This window comes from Zosterops lateralis (genome assembly GCF_965231275.1).
Source record: "Zosterops lateralis genome assembly, chromosome: 4".
Taxonomy (NCBI): domain Eukaryota; kingdom Metazoa; phylum Chordata; class Aves; order Passeriformes; family Zosteropidae; genus Zosterops; species Zosterops lateralis.
The window spans coordinates 3,046,024-3,070,317 of record NC_139765.1 but is presented as its reverse complement, the minus strand read 5'-3'; the positions used below and the strand labels follow the sequence as shown (position 1 = coordinate 3,070,317).

Here is a 24,294-nt window from a genome sequence, read left to right as displayed (position 1 = left end):
CCTTTCTGGGCCAAGTGTATTGTAATGTTGTATATATTTGTGAAGAACTTGTCAAAAAGTGGCACCTAAGGCTGTGACAGGGTGTATTTATCCCGCAGACGACAAGTGGAGTTCATACACAGCCTCTCAGGGAAATTAAGAGTGGAAACAACCTGAAGTAGCAAAGCATTTCAGCAGTGGGGTACCTGTGAAAGAAAGGCGAAAAGAGCCGTAGCAAAGGGATGTCTGGCAGTTATTTCAGTCCTTTAAAGATACTCTGAAAGAGTTTAGGGTCAGGGGAGGGGGAGAAGGGGAGAAATGTCTCATGTTTGGGTTTAAAAGTAAAGGATTTTAGTCTCCAGGGTGATGGTGACAATAATACTCAGATGTCTGTCTGCAGCGGAGATGATTTTGGGGAGAGCATCTCCCTCTGGACGGGGAGGGATCACTGGTGGAGCCGAGTGTGAAGGGCTTGGAGGAGCAAACCCAGGGCTGGAAAGGCGCACTGGCCTTGAAATGCTGGAGGAAGGAAGGCAGCGGCTGGCGATGACCTGTGGCAAGCGGGAGAGGAGTTAGTTAGCCGAAGGCTGGGAGGTAGACAGGGAAGAAGAAAAAAAAAAAAAAAAAAAAAAAAAAAAAAAAAAAAAAAAGTTGTCTGAACTAGAGAAAGGGGAAGGATCCCCAGCTGCGGTTGCCAAGGAGATGGGCAGTGTCCGCCTGGCCTGTCTGCCCTTACAGCCGCGGCGTGGGGTGGGGGTGTCCATCCCTCCATCCCATCCCTCCATCCCATCCCTCCATCCATCGGCGCCCGCCTGCAGTACCGTCCCCCGCCGCGTGGGGGCGCAGCGCGGAGGGTGGCGATGCTCCCCCAGTCCCTTTTCCCTGTCCCCCTTGTCCCTGTCCCCGCTCCCTGCCCGCCCTACCTGTCGCAGCAGCAGAGCCAAGGGGCAGAAAACCCGGGGCACCCCCTCCCTGGGGGCTCTCGGGGGGGACATCAGCGGGGTCGGCTCATCTCCCGTCCCGCCCCGTCCCGCCCCCGCGGCGGGAGCCCCGGCGAATCAGCGGGGCGCTGTCAGGGCGTCAGCGCCGCCGGCTCCGCTGGGCCCGGCCCCGAGCGCGTCCCCTTATCGCGGACAGGCGGCCGCGCATCGCATCGTTATCATGGGCACTGTTTGCTTTTCGCGGCGCTGCTGTTTGCTTTTGGCTCTGGCCTGGGCAGGCAGGTTGGCGGGAGGCAGCGGGGGCGCAGGTAAGGAGAGAGAAAAGGGGCAGGTTTTCTTTTTCCAGGGCGCGGAGGGCTCCGTCTGTCTGTCTGTCTGTCTGTCTGTCCGTCCGCTCTGCTCTGAGCCCGCCGTAAGGTGCTCAAGGGGAGGTCGCTCCTTGGAAGTTTGGGCGGTGGGGAGAAGGCGTTTTTCCTCGCATATTTAACACAGGAGGGATTTCTGCAGGGAGAGATGGGGAAGGGAAAAAAAAAAAAAAAAAAAAAAAAAAAAAAAAAAAGTTACTTTCCTTGGAGCGCCTGCGAGATAAGTCTGTGCTGAGCGTGAGCCCTTGGAGACTCTGCAGAATCTTCACAGGTTTTTCTCTTTAACCCAAAGAACCTGGTGGTTTGTAACAGCGGCGCTTGTATCAGTTTTAATATCAGTATCAGTTTTAATATCAGTATCAGTTTTAATATCAGTATCAGTTTTAATATCAGTTTGAATATCAGTATCAGTTTGAATATCAGTATCAGTTTTATATCAGTTTGAATATCTGTATCAGTTTGAATATCTGTATCAGTTTGAATATCTGTATCAGTTTGAATATCTGTATCAGTTTGAATATCTGTATCAGTTTAACATCAGTATCAGTTTAAGTATCAGTTTAACATCAGTATCAGTGTATCAGTTTAAATAGCTGTGGTTATACTTTGTCTTTGCTTCGGTGTTTTAAAATAAATAAATAAATAAATAAACCCAAGAAATCAAACATTTCCCCCCCCCCCCCCCGCCCCAGTCCTATCTGCATTGGAATGTTGATGTGATTTCTGAAAGAAATGTGTGTGCGGGCTCTGAAAAGTTGTGAGAGGAGAAAATCTTTTTTAAGGTGAAGCGCGAGAGAGGGGGAGGAGGAGGGTGTGGAGAAAAATCCCTGTTTTGCTGGGATAGAGGAGTTTTAAATGGAACAAAAATGAACCGAGTCAGCCTAGGAGTTGTTAAAAGCCCGAGTAATGCAATGTGAGATGTGGGGCTCATAGTTGGTTGTGCCCTTTCATTTGACTCATTGGCATTCACGCCTGACTCCCAGGCATCCTCTGGTTGCTGTGAAATGTCCCCCTTGGCTCGGTGCACTTTGAATTTTGAAGAGTCCGGCTGTCACTTTTCGCTGCTCTTGATGGGAGATGGGTGCTGGTTTAATGACTCAAAAGTATGAGTAAAAAAAAAAAAAACAACTCAGAGATCTCCCTCCCTCCTTCCAAAACTTCTTTTCCTTGTGCTGGACTGACTCTGTGTCTGATCTGGGCAACACCTAAGCTAATTTAGGTAAATCATAGATAGATCTGAACTGGCTCAGCGATAAAAATAAACTAATTGATAAAAAATAAGGCAACTGATTACAGCAGCTCTGCCTCAGTCCGGAAAATTACGACAAAAAAAATACAAAAATACAAAACCTCTACAACAATAACAACAATACAGATAGAGTCAGGGCAGTTCTCTCATTGCAGAGGTGCCCCGGTCTGCACCTCTCAGAGAAGTTCTTTGCTACAATATCTGCTTATTCTCCCCTCCCTAAACAGCCCCCCTCCTGTGTCCCGGTGACTTTGAAGGATCCCTGTGTTATCATCACTGGGGATGGGCTGAGCGAGCACTTCTGGAACAATTAGCGTCGGGATTAATAAAAACTGCTCTCACTTTAGTGCACCTTTTCGAGGATGTGCTAATCTAATTGGCACGGAACCAAACCGCACATCCCTCTCCCTGTCTCCTCGGTACCCTAAAGAGGGGGCTGAGCTCTGTGTGGGTCCCCCTCCACCTGCTCCCCCTTTTCCTTGCCTGTATCCCCCCAGGAGCCCCAGCTGGGGCTGTGGAATCCCCCGGGAGGTGCAGGATGCTCAGCACGGTGTGGCCAGGGAGAGGCTATTGGGCAGCTCAGGAAGGGCTCTAAACCTTCCCATATTCCCAGCACACTCCATCATCCCTCAATAGGTCTGAGTTGTGTCTTTCTTTTTTTATTATTTTTTTTCCCCCTATGCTCACTTTATTAACATTCCCACGGCTACCAAATATCGACTCTGTCTGATCCTCCTCCCTCCCCATCCTCTTTAAATCCGAGGGATGTCACTGAAATGTTTGTAAAGGCTTCTTACTCTGAAAACAAGAAACACCATCTGGGTCCCCCCTTTCAGGGCCAGACTTACCCAGTAAGGCACCCACCAGAGCAGGGGCAGGAACAACTGGGACTTTTTTTCCTCCTAAATGAGTGTTGGTCCAAGTAGATGATGTTATTGCAGGTTGCTTTCCTCCACTCTGCCTTACCGAGTTTCATATGGTCTTCCATTTATTTATTTTTTTGCTTCTCAGTCAAAAGCATTAATGTGGTTTTGCTGTTCAAATATTTCTTTTTCCCGTTCCCCCTCCAGCATAGTTTATTTAAACTGGGGTCTATCTTTATAAATTAAGAAAATCTCTGTGCTAGAACATGCAAGTGGTCCTTTTTTTTTTTTTTAATCCTCTTATAGGTAATTTAAGTGTTCTCTTGTTTTTATTAAGATGTGGGTCTGCAGCAGACTTAGAGAGCAGAAGGTAATTTTTTGTGTCTAACTATTTCATTCATGGTGCAGAAATGTGAGATCCTCCAGCTCCATGGAGCAGCTTTTAAGTGACTTGAGGAGAAATCAGACTGGTTTAGTTCTTTATCCTTTGATGTTCTCATTTCCAGCATGACACTGGGTAGGCAGGCAGGCAAACAGCTTCAAGGGGAGTATCTATCCCTGGTGGTTTGTGTCTCAGGTCTCCCTTCTCATCTGTCCCCTTGGGGTTCCTTCTGTGCTTCCAGATGTTGACGAGTGCGCCGAGGCTACGGATGACTGTCACATCGATGCGATCTGCCAAAACACACCAAAATCCTACAAATGCATCTGCAAGCCAGGCTACAAAGGGGAAGGGAAGCAGTGCGAAGGTAAGGACAGATCTGCTCCTCTCCTGTCTCTTCTCCTCTGCCTCCTCTTATTTGTTTGCTCTTTAAAAGCTTTTGTAAATAGCTGAATTCCTGAAACGATTAATGCAGATTTACCGCCGCTTAACCTCAAATCTGGGTGTTTATTGGCAAGCATCCCCCTGCTGCTTTTGCTAATTGTCCAGCACAGAAACCCTGTGCCCGCCAGCCTGTTCTTCAGAATAAAATAAAATAAAAAAGGGGGTGTCAGGGGGTGGTGTTCCCTTGGTAGCACCAGCTCCTCCTTGGGTAGTGTTGGGCTTGAAACACCGTGCCAAACATGATGGGATGGGATGGGATGGGCTGGGCCGTTGGCCAACTCCCCAGCAAGAGAGTGGATAGAAAGGACTCACCTTGTTCTCCACACATAAATCACAAAAAGTGTTTTTCTATACCTGCTCAAACAGGACAGTGGAGTTTCCTTCTCTGTGACACTTTACATGTGTCACGATCATGTATTTCTAGTCCTTGCAATGTTATTTTACAAGGAAGCATTTCAGATTATTGTGCTTATACAGACTTGGAAAAAAACTTACTTTACTTCTCTACATCCTCACATCAGTCTTGTAATTGAAAAAGACCTAGCAGGTTTTATTAGACTCTCATATTTTTGGATTTTATGCACTCCATCTCATCTGTTGAATCTCAGTGGAGAGATTCTCTAGTGAAAAGAACAAATATTTTAATGACAGCAGAATGCCTTCCAAGTAAAAGATGCAAGGTTGTTATTTTTTCCTACTTGTAGATGCTTAGTAGGTATAACATTTTCCTTCCAAGTCTCTCTCCTTCTATGGCAGAATGCAGCTTTTTAAAAAACATCTATAGCCAGTCCATTAAAAAGATTGAAGATCTAGAAATTAACTTGGTCTACAGAAAATTGAAACCACATATTATTCTCCATAGACCTCCAAAATGTTTGTTCAAGTGCCCTCAGAAAGCGTTTTTGTGGTTGTCATATTTTTGTGCCTTGGGCTTAAATTGACAGAGACAAACTCTGATTGTCCACCTTTTGGTGCTCTAGCATCATGTCTGAGCTGCTGCTCTTCTGGAAGCCAGATTTTCTTTCTTGCAGACAGGATAATCATTCAGCACCAGCTCTTTATTCATCCCTTCCAGGGAAAGAGCTACAGAACTCTGAGAAAATGTTCTCAAGGCCACAGCCATGGGGGGGTTAAAGCATTCTCAGCATTTGGACTTTTTGGATTTGTTTTCTACATTAAAAGTTTCCTTAGCTTGAACTATTCATATTTTAGTTGTTGGGCTCTGCTTTAAAGGTAGACATGGCTTATATTCATGCTTGTTTAATACACATGTATCTCTTTGCCTGACTTGCCTTGGCTCAGTTAAAAAACTCCCCATAATCCCAAACTCAGCAAGTAAAAAAACAAGATAATTCCTTGTAATGATGTACAGAAAAATGGAACATCTGTGTCTGATACCAAACTCATATCTGATAGAATTTAGTGTCTGACAAGCCTGATAAGTAAACTGGGGCAGACTGCAACATGTTCTGCATGGATGTGCAGCATTAGTCAGGTTGTAAGCTGTCTAAACCAGGTGTTACTCTGCATGATATATAACTTTTTTTTTCTACAGTATTGTGTTAATAGTTCTAAAGGTTTTGCATCACTTCCTCGTCTTGGCTTGGTAATTAATATCAAATTTTGGTAGAAGCAGAAAGCTTCAGAAAGGGTCAGTGGCAGGTCTAAGATCTGCCTCAGGCCTGCTGTACATGGAGAGTGAGTTTATTTTGCATTTTGAGGTTAACTATTCAAAACCTACAGAAATAAACAGACTCACTTAATTGATTGGTATTTAGCATTCTGTCACAAAGGCAACCTCAGTGATCAACTGTTAAAAGTTATCTTTTAAGATAAAAGCCACTGTTAACCATTATGAAGCCCACTGGATTGTTTTTGTTGTGCTAAAGCCAAAACTGGATTATTAAATGGTTCGTGTCTTGATTCTAAAGCCCAGTCTTTATATCTGGGCTTTTCAAAATAAACCTTTTGATCAGTGAAACTAGTTACCTATGAGAAAAAGATTTTGTACAGATTTTTGTACGAAAGAGCCTCTTTAGCCAAGTTTGTTGCAATCAGTTTGTTGCTTCATATCTGAAGAACATTCATTATATCATAACTAACTACATGTATCCCAGACTCGCTCATTTAACCAGATTTTACTGAGTAAACTACCATTCACATACATTACAGGGAGCTTAAATAAATCATACTATCAAATTCATTCTGATAAATTTTAGTGAGCTGCTGATTTAAGGTGGTATTGAGGCATTGCAATTAATTTAGAAATTTGCATGTTTGTTTATTTTCAGTGGTAGTCTTAAATATTGCTCTTTTTTTCATTGAAAATCCATTTTAAAGCAAGGGGTAGAGTATGGGGAGTAACATTTTTTTGATGATTCTTAGGGGCACATAATTGTACAAACGTGTCCAGTGTATCAATATGTATTTGTGTACTCTTATGCATTTATTTATAGTTTTTTTGAACAATGAGATCCTTAGGTCAATGCAGTAAATGTGGAGCCCAGCCACTTGTATAGGATTTTGCTCAGGGTTTGCTGTGTGAGCTGAGGGGTGGGGAGAAACTCATACGACATAAATATTCTTTAAGGACATGTGGAGAACTCTAGCAGCAATTAGATGGAAATGAAACATTTTCCTGACAGTCTGTTAAGTTTCTTCAGTAGGGAATTTCTTTCTGAACTTTGATTTTTTTCTCGAAATGTCTTTTGGCCTGGGTTTCTTCAGAGTTTATGAGGATTGAGGATGACTTTTCAGTTCACAGATCATTTTCTTCATTTTTTTTTTTTCTGGCTAGCTTTCTTGCCTGAACCACTTGACCTGTTCCTCTCCACAGCTGATTCTCCAGACAGAAGAGTTCCTCGTTCTTCTTGTGTCATGTCTTCTGCTTCCCTCTGTAGATTTCAGTTGACCTTTTTCCTTTCTTTAATCAGGTATCTGTTGTCTGAGGCTTTGTAAAGCCTCATGGTCAGCATTGCCATGGTATTTTCCCATATCACATAATGCATCAATATCTCTTGTACACAAATTCTCTATCTGGCATTTTCATAGGACAGAAAAATGTGTCCAACCCAGATAATATTTTTTAAAATGTCTATTTCTAATCAATATACAAAAGCCATTAATTTATAATTAATTAATTTCCTTGCCCTGCTATTACTCAAGAAGTCTTCCCCATTGTGATTTTAGTCAGGCTCTCAAGTGCAGTGGGCTGGATTCAGATTCACCTGCAGGAATGATCTTTCATGATCCAGAGGACTTTGTCCTTATCTTCTCAACATTCAGTTTTGGCTTCCCCACAGGTTGATATCTCAACAAAATTGTGTCAAAGCAATGGAAATTCCAAAAGGTTCGAAAGGATTCCAGGTCCTGGTGTTCCTTATGCCTTGACAGAGAGTTCTTTGTCTTCAATGCAATTTTGTGTGTTTGCAGTTGTAGGATACTCTGTCACTGAAGGGTGTATGAACGGGTTTAGCTCTCAAACCCAATTGTTAGGGGTTTTTACCCCATTCTACTTCTCTGACTACTCCAAACTCATGTGCCATTAATGGTTAAAATACTCTCTATAGTTGTTGGTTGATATTTACCTATGCCTGTTTTATAGCTACTTAGTGTTAAGTTTATTTTATAGATCCATTCTTTCCTTAACCTCCTTTTTATCCTCAGTGGGAATGTATTTTCAGTGAGTTGCTCTAGCTGTTGGTTTCTTTCCTTTTGGATTATACCTTACATGTAGGACCCTTAAGACATGTTTATTGGGACCTGTTGCTTCTGGATTATTAAACTCTACTCTATGCTTTCCCATATTGGCTGAGATTTTCCTATTGGAGCATTTTTCTTCTGTCTTTCACAGTATTTTCAGACCTCTGCTTCAGTTCTTTTAATAATTGATCTCATGCAGTTGTTACAGCGTTTCTTGAACTTTTTGTGCAGAAGATAAATGTTCACAATTTTCAGCTGGACTTTTTTCTTTTTTTTTTAACTCTGCTGTGAAGTTTCATGATGTTGTTGATGGATTTCTTGCTGGGGGCAACATGCCCATACCATGGGAAAGTGTCTTGGTAGAGTCTGCCCTGAGAGGGTGGTTTTCAGATTTCTGCTCAGGTTGGAAATTTGTTCTGTATCAGCAGCAGTTCTACTTGAGTGCTGGGTGAGTGGGACTGTGCAGTTCTAGTGATCTAAGTCAGTCGTGTGTTCATGTATTTGTGGTCTTTTCTTAATGTAAATAATCATTCTAGATAAACAGGCAGGTGATGGTGATAATCTGCAATGAGAGCCTTTATTCTTAATAATAATAATACTGGGTTTAAGCGTGGTACAATCTCAAAATAAGATCAATCATTCCTGCCTCAGTCACAGGTATATTCAGCCTCTGCATATGTCCATTTGGAAACACAACCCAGTTGTCTCCTCTGGCCAGTCATTGTCAATAGTTTTGTGGATGTGAAGCTGAGTTTCTACTTGTTCCTGTTTGTTAGATCTGTTTTTAATGGATTTTAAACAAATCTTAGCAATTGGAAAAACATCTCATCGCTTTCATTTAAATAATAATTATTGACTCTCCAGGTTTGAATTAATACTTGTCTTATAATTTTAATCTTGTTGACCTCTTTTATCTTTAATTTCCTTAAAAAGCTCGTTCATGGTCTCAGTCATTGGGTTTTCATTTTATTATGGTCTTTGAAATACCTGTTGTGTTCTTCTCATGCTCTTCAAAAGTGAATCCAAATATTGTGACAGTGCTGCTCTGAATCAACCTGGAAACACAGGACTTTCCAGACTTCTCATTTCCCAGCTCCCAATCCAGTATCTCATACTAGAGCCTCTTTTTGTCTGCAGGGATAAGTAAGGAAGGCACTTCTGGATATCCTTTAAGTAGAACAATGATCCCATTTCTTTTAAGAGCTCCATGGTGTCCCATCAATCTACTCTCAGCCATTCTTTATTAAGTGAGTCATCTTCAATGATGACTCCCTGTGAGAGCTGGGACACTGCTGGGTGTCCTTTGGTGTCTGAAACTTGGGCATCTTGACGTTTGCACAACTCTAGTGATCTCAGACTTGTTCTGTGTGTCTCTGCAGAATAACAGTGATGCCCCTGAACAAGGCAGGTTGAGTGACTTCTTCCTGATTGATGATTCTTCCAGTTGCAGTGGAAGGTGAATTAATACTTTCAAGGACTCCCTTGATCTCCCTGCATGAGGTCTGCAGTGGATATTTTAGATGCTGAAGCTGCTGTGCTTTCTGGGGCTGTGATACCTTGACAGGTGGTGCTCCTGTCGTGTGTTGAAGTTCATGTCACCTTGTGACAGTTTGATTCACACGGATTGTGGCTTTACTCTGGATGAACCCCTGTGCTGATTTCACTAAATTTACAGCTTTCACAGTGAAGCAGTACATGTTGTCAAAAAACTGAAGGAGAGAGAATATAAACTGGCTTCTATGATTTGAGCTGGTAACTGCCTTTTCATTTTTAATCCTTCTTTCATTGGGCAGCTTGATACGTTTTATTTGGTTTAGGCTGATAAAAGTGTTCCCAGCATTGAATTCTAAGGGCTTCTATATCTCTTATTTTTTCTTTCTCCTTTTTTGTTTTAATTGTCTGGCACTGTTTAATACTCAATTCTGATTTGTGAGTTTTCTAACTTGCACCAGGGGATGAATTTTCTTGGGGGGATGGAGAAGTGGCAGCAAGTAAGAAAATATGCCTGAGAACATTCTGTGTTAAATCAGAATTTTATTACAGACTAAGTGAATTAGCAGCTTATGATAACTTTTTTTTTTTTTCTTTTCCCTCCTTCATGCTGCTTTCTGTTCAGTGAATAGGGCTTTTGTTTTGGTCAGAGTTGAGTCTTGATTTTATTTATTTATTTATTCAAATGGCTTTACTTTCCACTTTGTTCAGCAGTTCATCCACTAAAAACCAGAATATTCCCTTAGCTGGGCTGGCATCCCCTGTTCAACTGCTCCCAGGGCCATCAGTACCCGTGTGTCACGAACTCTATTGTTTTCTCATCTCCCTTTTTCTTCCCTACCCTGTCCTACCTCTCAGAGCTGCTTTTTGACAGCCCATGGTGCTGCTTCAGTGAACAGCTCCCCCGGTGGTCCACTTTGGAAATCTTCCATTTTGACTTAGAAAAAGAACATTCACTCCAACTTTTCTTTTTTTTTTCTTTTATTTTCTTTCTTTTTCTTTTTTTTTTTTAATCTCTCCAGAAATGCTGATTGGAACACAAATATATCACTATATTCTGCATTTTAAAAAAATACCATCCCATATGAAATATGGGCCTCATTCTTCAACAGCATTACATGTAATTCTCTATTTGGAAAGAAAGAGGATTTTTTTTCCCAGGGATGCTTCTCTAAATAGTTGATAAGCTCCCTGTCTGCTGGATGGTCTATGGGTACTCTGGGAACTTACAAATATATATAAAATTTCATCAGCCTTAAAAGATGCTAAGGTGCAGAACCCATGGTGGCCTCCTGGGGTGGTGTAAACTTGGGATTTAGAAAGAACTTCTTTCCACCCAAATGCATAATGTAAATTAACTGCCAGGAAAATGATAATGAAATGAAGGAGCATATATAAAATGTACTAAGCTCAATAGGTCTGTCCTTCTTTTGTCTTCATTCTTTTTACATCTGCCAGATACTATCCAGTTTTCCTTCTTTTCCCACCTGTCACCTTTACTTCTGGTGCAGTCTCCTTTCCTTGCAGTCTTTGTTTTGTTGTTATTCGGTGTCTTTTAACCTTGTCATTTCCTACGGCAAATCCTGCTTCTCTTTTGTTCTTCTCTCATGTATTTTCAATTATTTCATTCAGCCTCCCTTCCCCTGTCCTCTCATGGGCTTGGTGCGGTTACAGTTCTGAGAGCCAGTGTCCCACAGCAAGACCTCTGGGCCTGGAGAACTGGCAGCTCTAAGTGTCCCTGACTGCTCCTTTCCCTTGAGTTTCATCTTTAAATCAAAACAGCTCCGACCAGATCTCAGATTTCCCCTTTTTCTTGCTTTTTCTCCCTTTTCTCCACCTCTTTCCTGGCCCCCATCAGCATCTCAGAGCTCCCTCAGCACTTTCCCTGCTGTTTCTACCCCCTGAAGACCCACAGCTCTCCCCTCAGTGTCTGGCTGTAAAAAACATCTTTGCCTGGCTGATTTCCATAATTTGTCAGCTCCTCTTTGGTTATGAGCACTGTCTTCATGTGTATCCACTGCACTGCTGAAATAACCACTCTTTGATCTCAGGCTGATGCAGGATATCTCCATGTGTAGCCCTGGTTTGTGCTTGAGATGTTTTGGTTTTCTGAGATTCTTTTCCCAAGGAATTTTCTGTAAAGAGGAGAAGTGTTTTTGTAACTACTGTGTTTTTCTATTCTTTTCCCTATGAGGGACTTCTTCTTGATGTCCCTCTGCTCTGACCAGTGTGAGTGAAGAGGTTTGTCTTCTTGTCACCCATCAAATTGGTCTGTGTAAAATAGTATATAAGAGAGACACATCCCAAAAATAAAGGAGTCATTTTCAGCCTTCTGAAGTCATAGTCTGTGTCGTTGTGGTGTAAAACAGCATCACCCGTGGTTCTAGTCCAGGGTAGCTGTGAGCCTTAAATGCAAGTTTGGCCAAACCTCAGGCAGGGCAGTCCTGGGATGAAGAACGTCCTGCAGGAATTCGTGCATGGAGTCTGGTGGCAAAAGGAATAGTCCTCCCTATGCACTGATTTAGGAAGTTCGTTTCCTTGATGGTGCTTTTTATTTTTATTTTTATTTTTTTGCATAGGGGTAATTGATGTGAGGCTATTCTGTGAAGAATATCACTGAAATAATACCCCCAAAAGTGAAAGAAAAATACAAAGGAGTACAGCTTGGCCCTGTAAGCATTTCTGCACTGAGAATTCAATGAACTGGGACCTAGAGGCTGAAACACATGGCAGGGAGAAGGTGGTGGTGAATAAGGTGAATAGATTTCCTAATCTAGTTTCATTTCTGGAGCCATTGTGGTTTGAAACTACAGCAAAAGGTTCAACAAACACCTACCAAGAAGGACATTTTGGAAGCTTTAGTTGCCTAAATTTCAGCAGATGCCTGTTGAGCTTTGAATTTATTATCTTCTTGGGGGGAGAGGAGGGGCTGATGAATTTTTAGGTGACTGTTTTTCTTTTTGGTGAATTTTCAGCTGTAATTTGACCATCTTATTCTGTCTTGAGAAATCTCCTGAAAGGTAAACTCCCTGACACCTTATTGGAAACAAAATCTGGGAGTATTGAATCTGTTTAAGCAGTTGAGGGAGACTTTTTTTTAACATAGCAAAGCAGTGATTTTCCCATATAATCACTTTAGAAAAAGCTAAACTTTCTGGGTTTTTTCCTTAGTTTGTTTTAGTATATATTGATATATATTTGTTTTAAATTTCAAATTTTAAAAAAAGACTTGCTTCAAAGCAGATACCTTGCAAGAAAAAAAATGTAGTTAATGCATAAATGTTTGATAGAGTTACAGGAAACTGAAAATAGGGTCTGACAGACCCCCCCTTCAAATTTCAAGACTTTTCTGCACATTTAAGATGCTGAGCAAAAGGAATATCCTTACATTACAGCTGGAAGAATTTTTTTTGATATTGCATATGTTTTAGACCCAAACTTAGTGCAGTTTGTTTGGTGCTGTAGGACCCATGGACAATGTTGAATCAAATTCATGTCCATATTTTCACTGTTGTTGACAATGTTTTACAGTACAGCCATCAAAGAATCAGAAATATTAAATAAACAACTTTCAGATTGTTCTTATTCTTTCATTCAATTTGTTGAGCAGATGAGCTGTTATCTCAGAGAATATAAAAGCCAATTTTCCTTTACTCTGTCAGGGTGAGGCCACTGAGCTCCACATTGTCCTTCCCATGCCTTTATCTGCATGAACCACTGTCAGTCCTTACATTTAACATCATGCTCAGAGAGCATCAAAAAATTTAACTGAGGGGGGAAAAAAATAAGAGCAATGTATAATACCAAGTTGGTGATTAGTAGAGTGGTGCTGCTGCAGAATGTGCTTCAGATAAGGAGAACCTCTGCAGAAATAGGTGTTTGTTGGATTTATCATTGCTGAAAATACTACAGGACATTACTGCTGTGCACTCTTGTTCTTGCTGCTGTAAGAGGGGACCTGAAGTGCCTTTGTTCTGATTTCATTATCTGGAAGCAGAGGTCACATTCAGAGCCTTCAGTCTTCCTGTTACAGTGGAAAAAGGGGTTGAAGGAAGTGGGGTATTTGCTTTGCTGAATAAGCAGGCTAGGTAGTGCATATCTAAATTGTTTGCAGCACATGCATAGAGGGAATTTGATACCTGATTTCATACCTCTAGAGATGTCACTGTCTCCACCAAGCAGAGTTGTGCCTTTATTCTTTTTGCACATTTCTGTTTGCAGAACTTTGATGGAAAAGGATCCCATAAAACCTGTGACTTGGAGATGTGCCGAAGATTTTCCCTAACTACAAAGTACCCCAGTCCAACTTTATTTAGAAATTTCCAATTTTTTTTTCCTGGTGCATGCCAACCTGTCTAAAGATGCCTGTGATCAAAGCTCCTCTCTGCATCTCCTTCCCCCTCCCAGTGCTACTTTTCTCTTAAAGCAGTCCAATTCTTGCTTGCACAGTGATGGAGTTCACCTGATCTTTGTGCAGGTCTTGCTACAGCACCTTCTTCAAAGGCAGGTGCTCTGAACTCTGCTGCTGCTCCTGATTTGGGATTTTCTTTGGGATTTTCCTGGTGGTGGTTTTGTGTGCCTTTCCACTGTGGGAAGGCACTGAACCCAAAGCCATGAGGGAGGATAACTCTGCATTATCTGGCTACTAGAGGGCAGACAGCAGTGGAACCCTCTGGCTTCTGCTTGGCTTGGATTCCCAAGGAAGCAATTTTACCTCTATTCAGATGGGAATGTGCAAAAGACAAATGGGGAAAGGGCTGCCAGGATTTCTCTGACCTGGGACTGTTTTGCTCTAAGAGTGAGCCAGGGAATGGGTATAAGAGAGAAATAGACAACCTCAGCCTGCTGTCTGGAAATATAAAATTCTGAATGCTAAAATGCTTTGGTTGGATATAGTCTGTGTCATCAGGTGTAGAATGTTTAATTTTGTGAAAATGGCAGCAGCCTGTTCTGTATACACACAGTTTTACATTTAAGGAGATTATGACTTCAGAATGGAAGAACTTTTATAATACAGTTTTCTCAAAAGCTTTAACAATGGCAACAACCCCATCAAATTGTTTATAGTATGATTGTTTACTAGGAAAATACTTTTTTGTGATGTGGGTAATCTCTGAGGTGTTGTCACTTAAGTTTTGTATTAATAATCACATCTAGGTGTATATTAAACATATTTCTCTTTATCCTTCTGGCACTTTGCATCCTTTCACTGTCTGTTTTGAAGTATTTTTTAATAAAATCTTTTTCTTGAGGGAAGTGCAAGAACTGCATTATAAAAAAAAACAATCTGTTAAGTGCATCCCATGTGGTCTTGGTGGCAAAACCCAAAAGCTTCAGCTTTTATTTTAAATAGGAAATACACATAAATCTATTCAGGATAACAACAACAGTAGTATTAATTTTTCTAGAATAGTTTAATGACACATTTTACCTTGAGTTAATACAGAAGTTTCCAGTGCGCATTTCTGAGTTCTTTCACTGGGCTTTGCTGCACAAAACCAGAAGAGTTACTAGAAAAGAGTTACTAGAAAATGTTCCTGTACCACTTCTGCTGAAAGGCTCTTAGTGATGTCCATTAATATTGATATTAGATTAGGTACTAATAATTTTGAGCTGGTTTTAAGACAAGTATGGAAGGCAACAGAGAGTTGCTGTAACCTGTTCCACAACATCATTCTTTATCCTGAGTAGGATTATATGATAAAATTGCCTGAGTTAGCCAGAGTCTGGACTCAAGGGATGGGGAGACACTTTCTGGAAGGACCAGCATGTTTTCCTTAATGCTGCCATTCCCTGAGGAAAGCCCCAGTGTGTTTGTAGCTGTGAGAGCACCTGAGTGGTGCTGTTTGCACACAGCATTTTCTATGGTTCTCCTGGTTTGATGGAAGGGACAACCTGTTGTCTTTAAAACCGTGTGTGGGGATGAAATCCCTACACCTCCAGCAGGTGCTTCCAAGTAGGGAAAGAGCCTCAAAGTTTACCATTAGACATTTTGGGGAGTTTGGCTGGAAAGTTCTGTGGATTTCTCATTGCAATTGGCTCGGAGCCAGCCCAGAAGTGTGGATTGGACTCTGGGAATGTAACTCAGTCTGTTGTTCATCTCATTGGGCCAAGGGCCAAAAAGTCCACCTAAGCTGTTGAGTACTAAAGAGAGAGAACAAAGAAACTCCACGCTTTGACTTGTCTCTGTGCTGTGCTCGACTTTTTGTTTTTTTGTATTATTTTCCTTCTTTATCAAAACTTTTTTTGATTTTTCAAGACGCACTCGATCGTGCTGTAATAATTAATATTAGCCATGTTTTTGCTAGAAGTGTGGGTATAACCCGTAACTGTGATTTATTTGGGTGTTTTGGAGGGAGTTTGGAAGAATCCAAACAGCAGGTGAAAGGTTTGAGTGTTAGCAGAGGATCCTGCTGGAGATGGGCAGAGGGATGTGGGGGAGGCTCTTGTGCTATCAGGAGCCTTGATTTGCTCACCCCTTGAACTTGCTAAAATGACTTCATCTTAAAGATGGGACCAAGCATGAAGAATTTCAGTCTTTGAAGAAGCTGTGAAAATGGGAAAAATGGGAAATGGGAGGTGAGATGGGAATGTTTTAGATGTCAATTATGTAAGTGGTACAAATAGTAGTTGACTTCTACCTTTATCTGTCAAGTGCACACACAACATCTGTGCTTAAGACCATGCCAAGTATGAGCACAACTGTCAGAAGTCAGAAATAAACCACTGAGAAGTTTAGTGCATATTCTTATTATTGATATTTATGAACTTAAGGAAAAAAAAAAAAGCCATAGTAGGAACAAACTTTATACTCTATAAAACTGCAGAAGTTGTATTTTATATTTTGTTTTTTAAACTATTAATGACATATTGTTCCACTGAAAACCTTGTTCAATAAGAGTTTTCTTCTTCAATAAACTTTATGATCAACAAGGAAGTAAAAAACTTAAGGGAAACAAATACATGTCTTCTGGTCTGAATTAGTCCCTGCCATAGTCTTTTCTATTATAGTATTTGAAGCAGGAGGGAGTGCTTTAAATGCTTCAACCCATTTAAACTTAATTGCTTGGTTTTAATAGACATTTGCTAACTAAAGGAACCAAATTATAGCTTGAATTAGGCCTTACTAATCTTAATTAAAAGCTCTACTTTATAATCGGAAACAGCCTATGTTTCAAACAGTGAGCCTTTCTTAAATGGCTTACTTTAAAATACTAAAGCCCTTTTGCTAATAATTGTTCAGACTGAATATGGGTAACCATTATTTCCCTTATATTGCACTTAATTAAAAATATCTCCTCCAGTGCAGTCTGCTGGCTGTAAAATTGTTTCTCTGGTAGGGGTCGGATTACTTTACTTTTCCTGTGGTAATTTGAAAAGATGTTTCTGCCTTTTGTTTTAAAAGTTTTCTGGGGTCACAAGTTGCAAGGCTAACGTGGATCAATACAAAGATTTGCTTCCTGCATTTGTCTGTCCTCAGTCACTTACAGTCATTAATAATGCACCCAATAATTCATTTAGTTCAGCATTGCAGTTGTGCTCAGGCACTTGATTGTGGTCTCTGCACTCCTTCAGAGACCTGAATTTCAGAATAAATCAAGTCAGTAATATTGGGAGGGAGGCAGGCCCTGGCTCTGTCTGTTGAGCATTTGGTGCATTAAGAGCTCCTGTGCTTTTCAGGGCTCTCTGAAGAGGACAGAGGGTGGATTTCATCTTTCCAAGGGTGGATCTCAGTAGTACAGATTAAACCATTTGCTTTACTTTCCCTTTATGGTTGAAGGAGAGAAAATTCCTTCATGCAGTTTGCTGTGCATTATCAGAGACAAAAATAGGTCAGAGAAGTCTGAAGAGTTCTTTCTGACACAGATGGGGACATCTACAGAGTTGGATGAGGTGTATCAGGGCAAAGAGCCTGCAGCTGTGAGATTCAAATTCCATTGAAATTAATGAAGAATATTCTGAATTTGTGCTTTGAATTTAAACAGGTATTTTTAAGCTGCCACATTATCATTGGATCATGATGAAATTCATCCTTGCAGTTGCAGTTTTATGGTTTTTTAAATTATTTAATTTAAATTTCTTAGTGAGTCCTACTCAGGAAGCACTGCTAGACTGTGATCATACCTTTATTTAATTTGCAATGCTTTTAATTTAGTCGCTGAACCACCTACTTGGACAAACTAAACACAAATTCCAAGTCCTTTTTATGCTAAATCTACTAGACCTCTATATGCACTTGGGAGAAAATTCTGTAAAAAGTGACTTGTGCCGGTTATGAATATGGACAGACCTTCTTGAATGTCAGTCTTGTTTGATCTTCTTTGGTTTTTTTGATCTTTGAAAATTCCCTAAATAATTTTTTAGAATTTCTCCTTGTTGTCCAGTTAGTTTCATGTTCTGTGCTAATCTTCTATACAAAGATTTTTAAATTACACCTGGTACAGGAAGGCAAAATCAGGACTCTTTACACTGGATGCAGAGAATGTGGTCCCTACCTATGTGTATTTATCTTTTAATATCAGAAGTGTGTGAGCTGGCCAGATGAATTTTGAGTGAAGATTTGTGTAGCCTGATGTGCAGTTTCTGACAGTGGCCAACAGTGGATGTTTACAGAGGATCATAAAAAAAAATTAAATGGAAGAATGCAGCTTGAGACTTGAAGACTACCTGAGCCAGAAGTTTCATTCAAATCTCTGTGTCTAATGACATCTTCAGAACAGGAATAGAAAATAAGTATGTTTTCTTCTCCAAGGGTTCTCCAAAACTCACAGTGGTAGACAAGTGATTAGAATAGGAATAGAAAATAAGTATGTTTTGTTCTCCAAGGGCTCTCCAAAACTCACAGTGGTAGACAGGTGATTAGAATAGGAATAGAAAATAAGTATGTTTTCTTCTCCAAGGGTTCTCCAAAACTCACAGTGGTAGGCAGGTGATTGGCCATGCTCAGAATAGTGGGAAAGAATTGTGCAGGAAGAGGTAATTGTGTTCCTCCATCTCTCTGCAGCCTCCCATCTAATGTGGTTTAACAGGAACCTCATGTTGTGTTTCCCTGCATGGGCAAACCCTACAAACCTGAGTTTTTGGCTTGGCAGTTAACAGCATCTTCAGAATGATGGGCCTTCACACTTTTCTGAAAATGAGATTTCAGTCAGGAGAGCCTCAAGTCAGTTGTGAAAAGCTTGACCTGGATGTTTGACCGAACTTGAGATGATTACACTGTTAAATCAGATGCTGTGGGTAAACACCCATAACCCTATTATTTCATTTTTGAGCCTTGCACTGAGGCTGAAGTCCTGTATTATTTATGGGTGAGTTAACTAGTCAGACTTTACTGCTCTGTTTTCAGTGGATAACCAAGGATGTTATAATGGGTTCTCTCCTGGATTTCTGTTTATGTAGCTTAGAAATACTGTGAATATACACCAGACACAGTGCTAAAATAGGGATTCTCTAGAAAGATGGGAATAAGGAGGAAGCATGTGGAATTCATGAAGAACATTTCAAGAAGTGACATCTCAAATCTCTAGTTTCATGTTGGATGTACTGTCCACTAAAACAAAACAAAAACAAAACAAAACAAAACAAAACAAAACAAAAAAAAAAAAAAAAAAAAAAAAAAAAAAAAAAAAAACCAACCACCCACAAAAAACCACCAAACCCAAATGGCAGGCAACACATTGCTGCTTTTTGCTTATTTCTAGATAATAACATTGTTGTGAAAGGCATCTCTTTAGAAAGCATCTACATGAGAGCACTGGAAATAGATCTACGAGCCTAAACAATTATTTATTATATAACTTTAGCCACTTTTATCCCTCTGCTGTTGGGGAGGAGGTCTGTACCTCCTTGTACACTTGTACAGTTTGGTTTTCTGTGGTGCATTCTGTCAAAAGTAGACTATTATTTGGATACTGCACAAAAGTAGTAAGCATTCTTTGGTTCTCTCTATCTAACATTCTCCTCAATATAATGAACAAATATGATTTGCTTCAATTTCCCAAAGGAAGATTTCCAGTCTGTGGATTTGAGCAGTCTTCAATTTACAGCAAATTGCCCGTGTTATTTATTATTCCTGTGTCTGCAGTTTCATCCTTTTTTTTTTTTTTTTTTTTTCATTTAATAGTGTTAATGGAAGCTGTGTGTGCTTTCTAGTACAGGATATTTGAACACTGGAGCCAAATTGTCTGATTTCATGGCAAAGCTGAAATTGCATCTGTTTTCCCTATCTTCCCCTTCTTGTCCAAACATCAGATGTGAGCACAGCTTATAAATGAAAATATTTGATGATTCACAGGACAGCAATGGTATTTTTCAGATTTGAATGTTAAATTTCATCCTTAGCACTTTTCCTCACTATGAAATTGGTGTTTGTAGAGCTTGGCCTGGCCTCATCTAACCCTGACTTACCTCATGTCCAGCAAAGATCAATGTGTAACATCATTAACTCCTGTTCCTGGTACTGCTTACTCCTCTAGTTGTCAGAGAGTCTGGGAAATGTTTTGAGAGTCTGGAAAGGGTAATGATGATGGAAAAGCCAGTGGATTTCCTGCTACTCTTCACTATCTTTACATTTATGTCCCTGTTGGACAATGGCTGCACATCCTCAGCTCAAAAACCAAAGGCTGATTATTACCAATGTGTATTAGATTTTCTCTGTGAGTGTTTGTTTGTGCTGATAAATAAGGCTCTGGTTCACAAGACTGATTTCTGCATGGCCTTTTCAAAGACTGAGGAGAGCCTACATCATAACTGATGAACTCTCTTGGAGGATAAAAATTTTAGAACTGTCAGCAGGTAGCAGTAGGATTCCCTGTTTCAGGAATAAAATAGCTGGAATCAAAAAAATTACATCAATGTGGTATTTGTTTGAAAATAAAACCCTTTTGCATTCATCAACTACAACAACATCTAGGGCTTCTTGTTGATACTGGCCAGGTCTGCGCTTTCAAAAAATAATGGCAAACATTCAGTCTGTACATCCCAGCAAAGCTGCATGGCAGGTACTCTGCACACTGTGGAGACAGAATTGTTTTTAAGAAGCTGAGAGAGGCTGTGCCAGAATTCTGAGCTGTGCAGCGAAATTGCCAACTGTTTTGGCATCTTGGAAACAGCTCCACATTTCATGGTTGTGCAGTCCTGATGGAGACAGCTTTTAGAGCTGTGAGCTGCTTCAGACAGTGCTTGTGTGTGCCCACATTTAGGGTATGATCATTATTTTATCACAGGTTTAGTAAGGTTTAACTTAATGAAAGTGAGATGCTGAAACACAAAATCTGTAACAAGCTTGAATTTTTATTACAGGAACAGTATGTGACTTGATCATCTTAAACTCTTGCATAGTAGCAAAATTTGTAGCCTGGGAACTTTTGTACCTTCTAGATGGTGCGCAGAGCTGAAGAATTGTGGACAAAAAATGAGTTTAAGCTTTTTTTGCAAGACTGTCTCACATTAAAAAAAAGGTATTGTAAATATTTGATGGTTTCTATTCAGTTTAGTCTTCTCGGATCTTTTTGAAGTGAATGCATCAAGCTCATAAATGAGCCATGTCAGTGGCCTAATGTGGGGTCATCTCAACTAATTTTATTGTTTGTTTCCTAAAAATACCCACAGCTCTGCAAGGGGCTCATGAGCAAAATCAACATAACTCTCATTAAATCATAAACTAAATACAAATAATGCATCTGTATCTAGGCTGGAGCACTGAATTTTTTTTTTTTTTTTTTAAAGTATTCTGAACACCATAGAAAAAAGAAGGAAAGTAAGAAATCCTCAGTATTATCTCCTGGATAAAAAGAAATGTAATGTGAAATTATTAATATTGGACATCAGGCAACATGCTGGTATTAATAGAAAAATAAGATAAATAAGAAAAATAATAGCAAAATAAGAGCAGAGGTTTTTTTCTGGGTCTTCGTAAGTATTGGATCTGGCAGGAGATAAAAGTTCATGGTTTCCCTGTGGATCATGTTTAGAAGTAGCCACACGACTTCAGTAACTTTTGAAATGAAAGGAAGCCTTGAACATTGCAGGGCACAGCAGCAGGGTAATAATGCAGAGCTGCTCTGCTCACAGACAGATTATTTGTGTGGGACTCTCCTGCCAGTTTTTATAGGCTGGCAAAATTAGCATCTGATATTAGTCTCATACAGAGTAGGACGTTTGACCAAGTGATACAGGATGACAGGAAACCCCGTATTTTACAAATCTTGCATGATATAAATTGCATGATGTTCCCCAAGTGGTTAACCAGCACAGCAGAGTAGTTTTCAGCCAGGAGTCTGCAACAGCCCAAGGACTACTGCTAAAGTACAGGTGGGAAAAAATAGTTTGAAAAGGTAAGGCTGCTGTCAGAAGATGTAAATTTGCTAAATTTGCTATACAAGTATTTCCACTTCTGCTGGAAAATACACTGGTTCCTCATATCCGAGTGATGCCTTAGAAGGTTGACCTGAAACAGAGACTGGACAGAGCTGGAGAATAAAGTAGGGATTTATTGAAAGGCTCCAAGGTCCACCTTGGGCAGGACAAGAAGCCTCACGGGGGCTACACCCAAGGTGGACCTAAAATGGTCACAAAAATGGACAAATGGTCACAAAATGTTACATTTTTATAAGTTTTGGTCCATTTGTATATTGGGCTTTAATTGTCCAATCCCAGCTCCAGGCTGTGAGGTCCCATCCTTCTTGTTCCTCCCTCCAGCCCAGCCTTGTTTGTGCTTTTGGGGCTGAAAGTTGTCCTTGGTGTGCAGCAGGAAAAGGATTTGTTTTGTGTCCCTGCTGTGTGCAGAGCTGAGTGACACTGACTGTGAGCTCAGAACTACATCCCTGGGCAGCACAGAACCTGAAAATATGAAAGCTAAAGCTTAAGGCATCACAGGAAGGTTGAAAACCACTGCTCTTTAGCCTCTCATACCGTTTGTGGTCTTGGCTTTTTCAGCCTGAAACTGAAGAAGTGTCATTCTGCCAGGGATTAAGGAAGGATGTGCTCTGTGATACCAAAAAATCTTCCATTTAGCAGTGGATATCTGCCACTAACTCATTCTGAAATGAGCAAGAATTCTTCTGTTTCCCTACATGAAGGGACACATTAAAAAAGGTATTATTAATTCAGTGACAAGTAATAAAGAAATTTACTTCAGAACTGAAGGCTGGGATTGTTTCCCTTTGTCAGTGGACAGACATTTAGAAATGAAATGCAAAGTAAAGTTGGAGATAATCTGAGACTGAGATGCCTGCAGAGTCTGGGAAAAAAAGTAGGTGAATTGTATCAATGAGTTAATTTCACCGCTTAAAATGTTCTTCTCAAAATTTATAGGTGCATATTTGAATTTAAAGATCTAGGAATAACCTCCTGCCATGACTTACTGAAACAATTATCATTAGGATGCATGTACACCAGCAGTGTCAGTAGGGATGCAGAAATAGCCTCCCATCAGATCACCGAGAACTTTGAAGATTGGATGCAGAATCAAACATTTCCCCATTATTTTAAAAAGAGGGAATTGGGGTGGAAATGTCTGTGATTTAGAAGTGTTGGGAAAAATGCTGTCAGATGTCATGTTTCACATTCATAACAGCTTGTGAACAGGAAACCTCTCTGCTTGAGCTTGTCGGGCATGGCAGCTACTAAATAAAGACAGACTCTAAAACTGTTACATGCTCCACAGGTATCCATCTTTATTTGGGTATCTCACTTGAGCTTCAAAGAACTTGCAGCCAATCTGTTTAAATATCAATTAAGACAAATGTCAAGCTGCTGCAAAGTCTAATCAAGGGTTCAAGATGCTGAATGCAGGATTACAATAACTTTGGGTTTATCTAGAAGAAAAAAATAAATCTATATAGTATAAATGGAATTAGAATGGTCACAAATAAGTTTCCATTGTGCTGGTTGAGATGGCAAATGTCACACAGGGGTAACACTCAGATACGGTAATAGAACATATAATGTTCTCTAGGGAAAGAATTTTTTTTTTTTTTTTTTTTTTTTTTTTTTTTTTTTTTTTTTTTTTTTTTTTTCCCTAAATAATTCTAGCTCTCCAAAGGTCCTGTAGGTAAAAAAGCTCTGTGAAACCCCAGTGTTAATGCAGTACTAAGATTTGCCAATGAAGCAGTCAGAAACTCGGTAAGGTCCTAAATTAAGAATATTCCATATCACTTATTGATCTCCTCCCCACTCCTGCTGCTGAGATGTTGTGTGTGCCACCCTATAGAGTATTTAGGTGGCTGGCAAGTGACACCAAATGCATTTCAGTTTGTATGTTACCTTTTTTCCAATATTTTTTGCGTATTTCTTACTTCACTGTACTTCAGTGATAACTTTCCAGTGTGACTGAAGCAGGAAAACCTGCTTTGAACATCAGGCATGGTCAGAGAAGGAATCTAAGGGGCAGGTTCTTATATCTGTTGTCAGTTTGATTGGCAGATCAATGTCCAGCCACTAAAAATGTTCTATCACTCTTCAGACTAAGAGTTTAAATAAGGAGGGAAATGCACAGGAAAGAGAACAGCGATAGGAAATGGAGTAAGAGAAGGTGAATTTAAGAAAAAATGTAAGGAAAGGAGTCGCCAGACACCGTATTTCTTATTGATGAATGAAGAATGGGACGGTTATTCACCAAGAATGTGCGATATAACCATTCAGCCACTGCCAGAATTTTGGATTTGCATCATCTGTTGCCTTGTTTCACGTGAGCTGAGTCAGCTGAATTCAGCTTACAGCACTGGGTGCTTGATATTGTCTAGTCACTCATGTCTTTAAATGTGACTCTTTAATTTTCTTTGTGTGATGCACAATATTTGAAGACTGTTAACTAAAACTTGGCAAGTAGCAAGTGCTAAACACACCTACTTTTTCTACAGCTGCTAAACTCAGTTCAATT

The 24,294-nt window shown here is 40.2% G+C and overlaps 1 protein-coding gene across 1 annotated transcript in view; it reads left to right on the top strand.

The window, feature by feature from the left end:
* Nucleotides 1-912: 912 nt before the first annotated feature.
* SCUBE1 (signal peptide, CUB domain and EGF like domain containing 1) overlaps nucleotides 913-24,294 on the top strand; it is a 175,619-nt gene continuing 152,237 nt past the window's right edge. Inside the window, exons 1-2 of the mRNA XM_083859333.1 lie at nucleotides 913-1,228; nucleotides 4,021-4,143. Of these exons, the coding sequence (XP_083715459.1) occupies nucleotides 1,141-1,228; nucleotides 4,021-4,143 (211 nt within the window). The 5' untranslated portion in view covers nucleotides 913-1,140. The remainder of the gene's footprint in view (nucleotides 1,229-4,020; nucleotides 4,144-24,294) is intronic.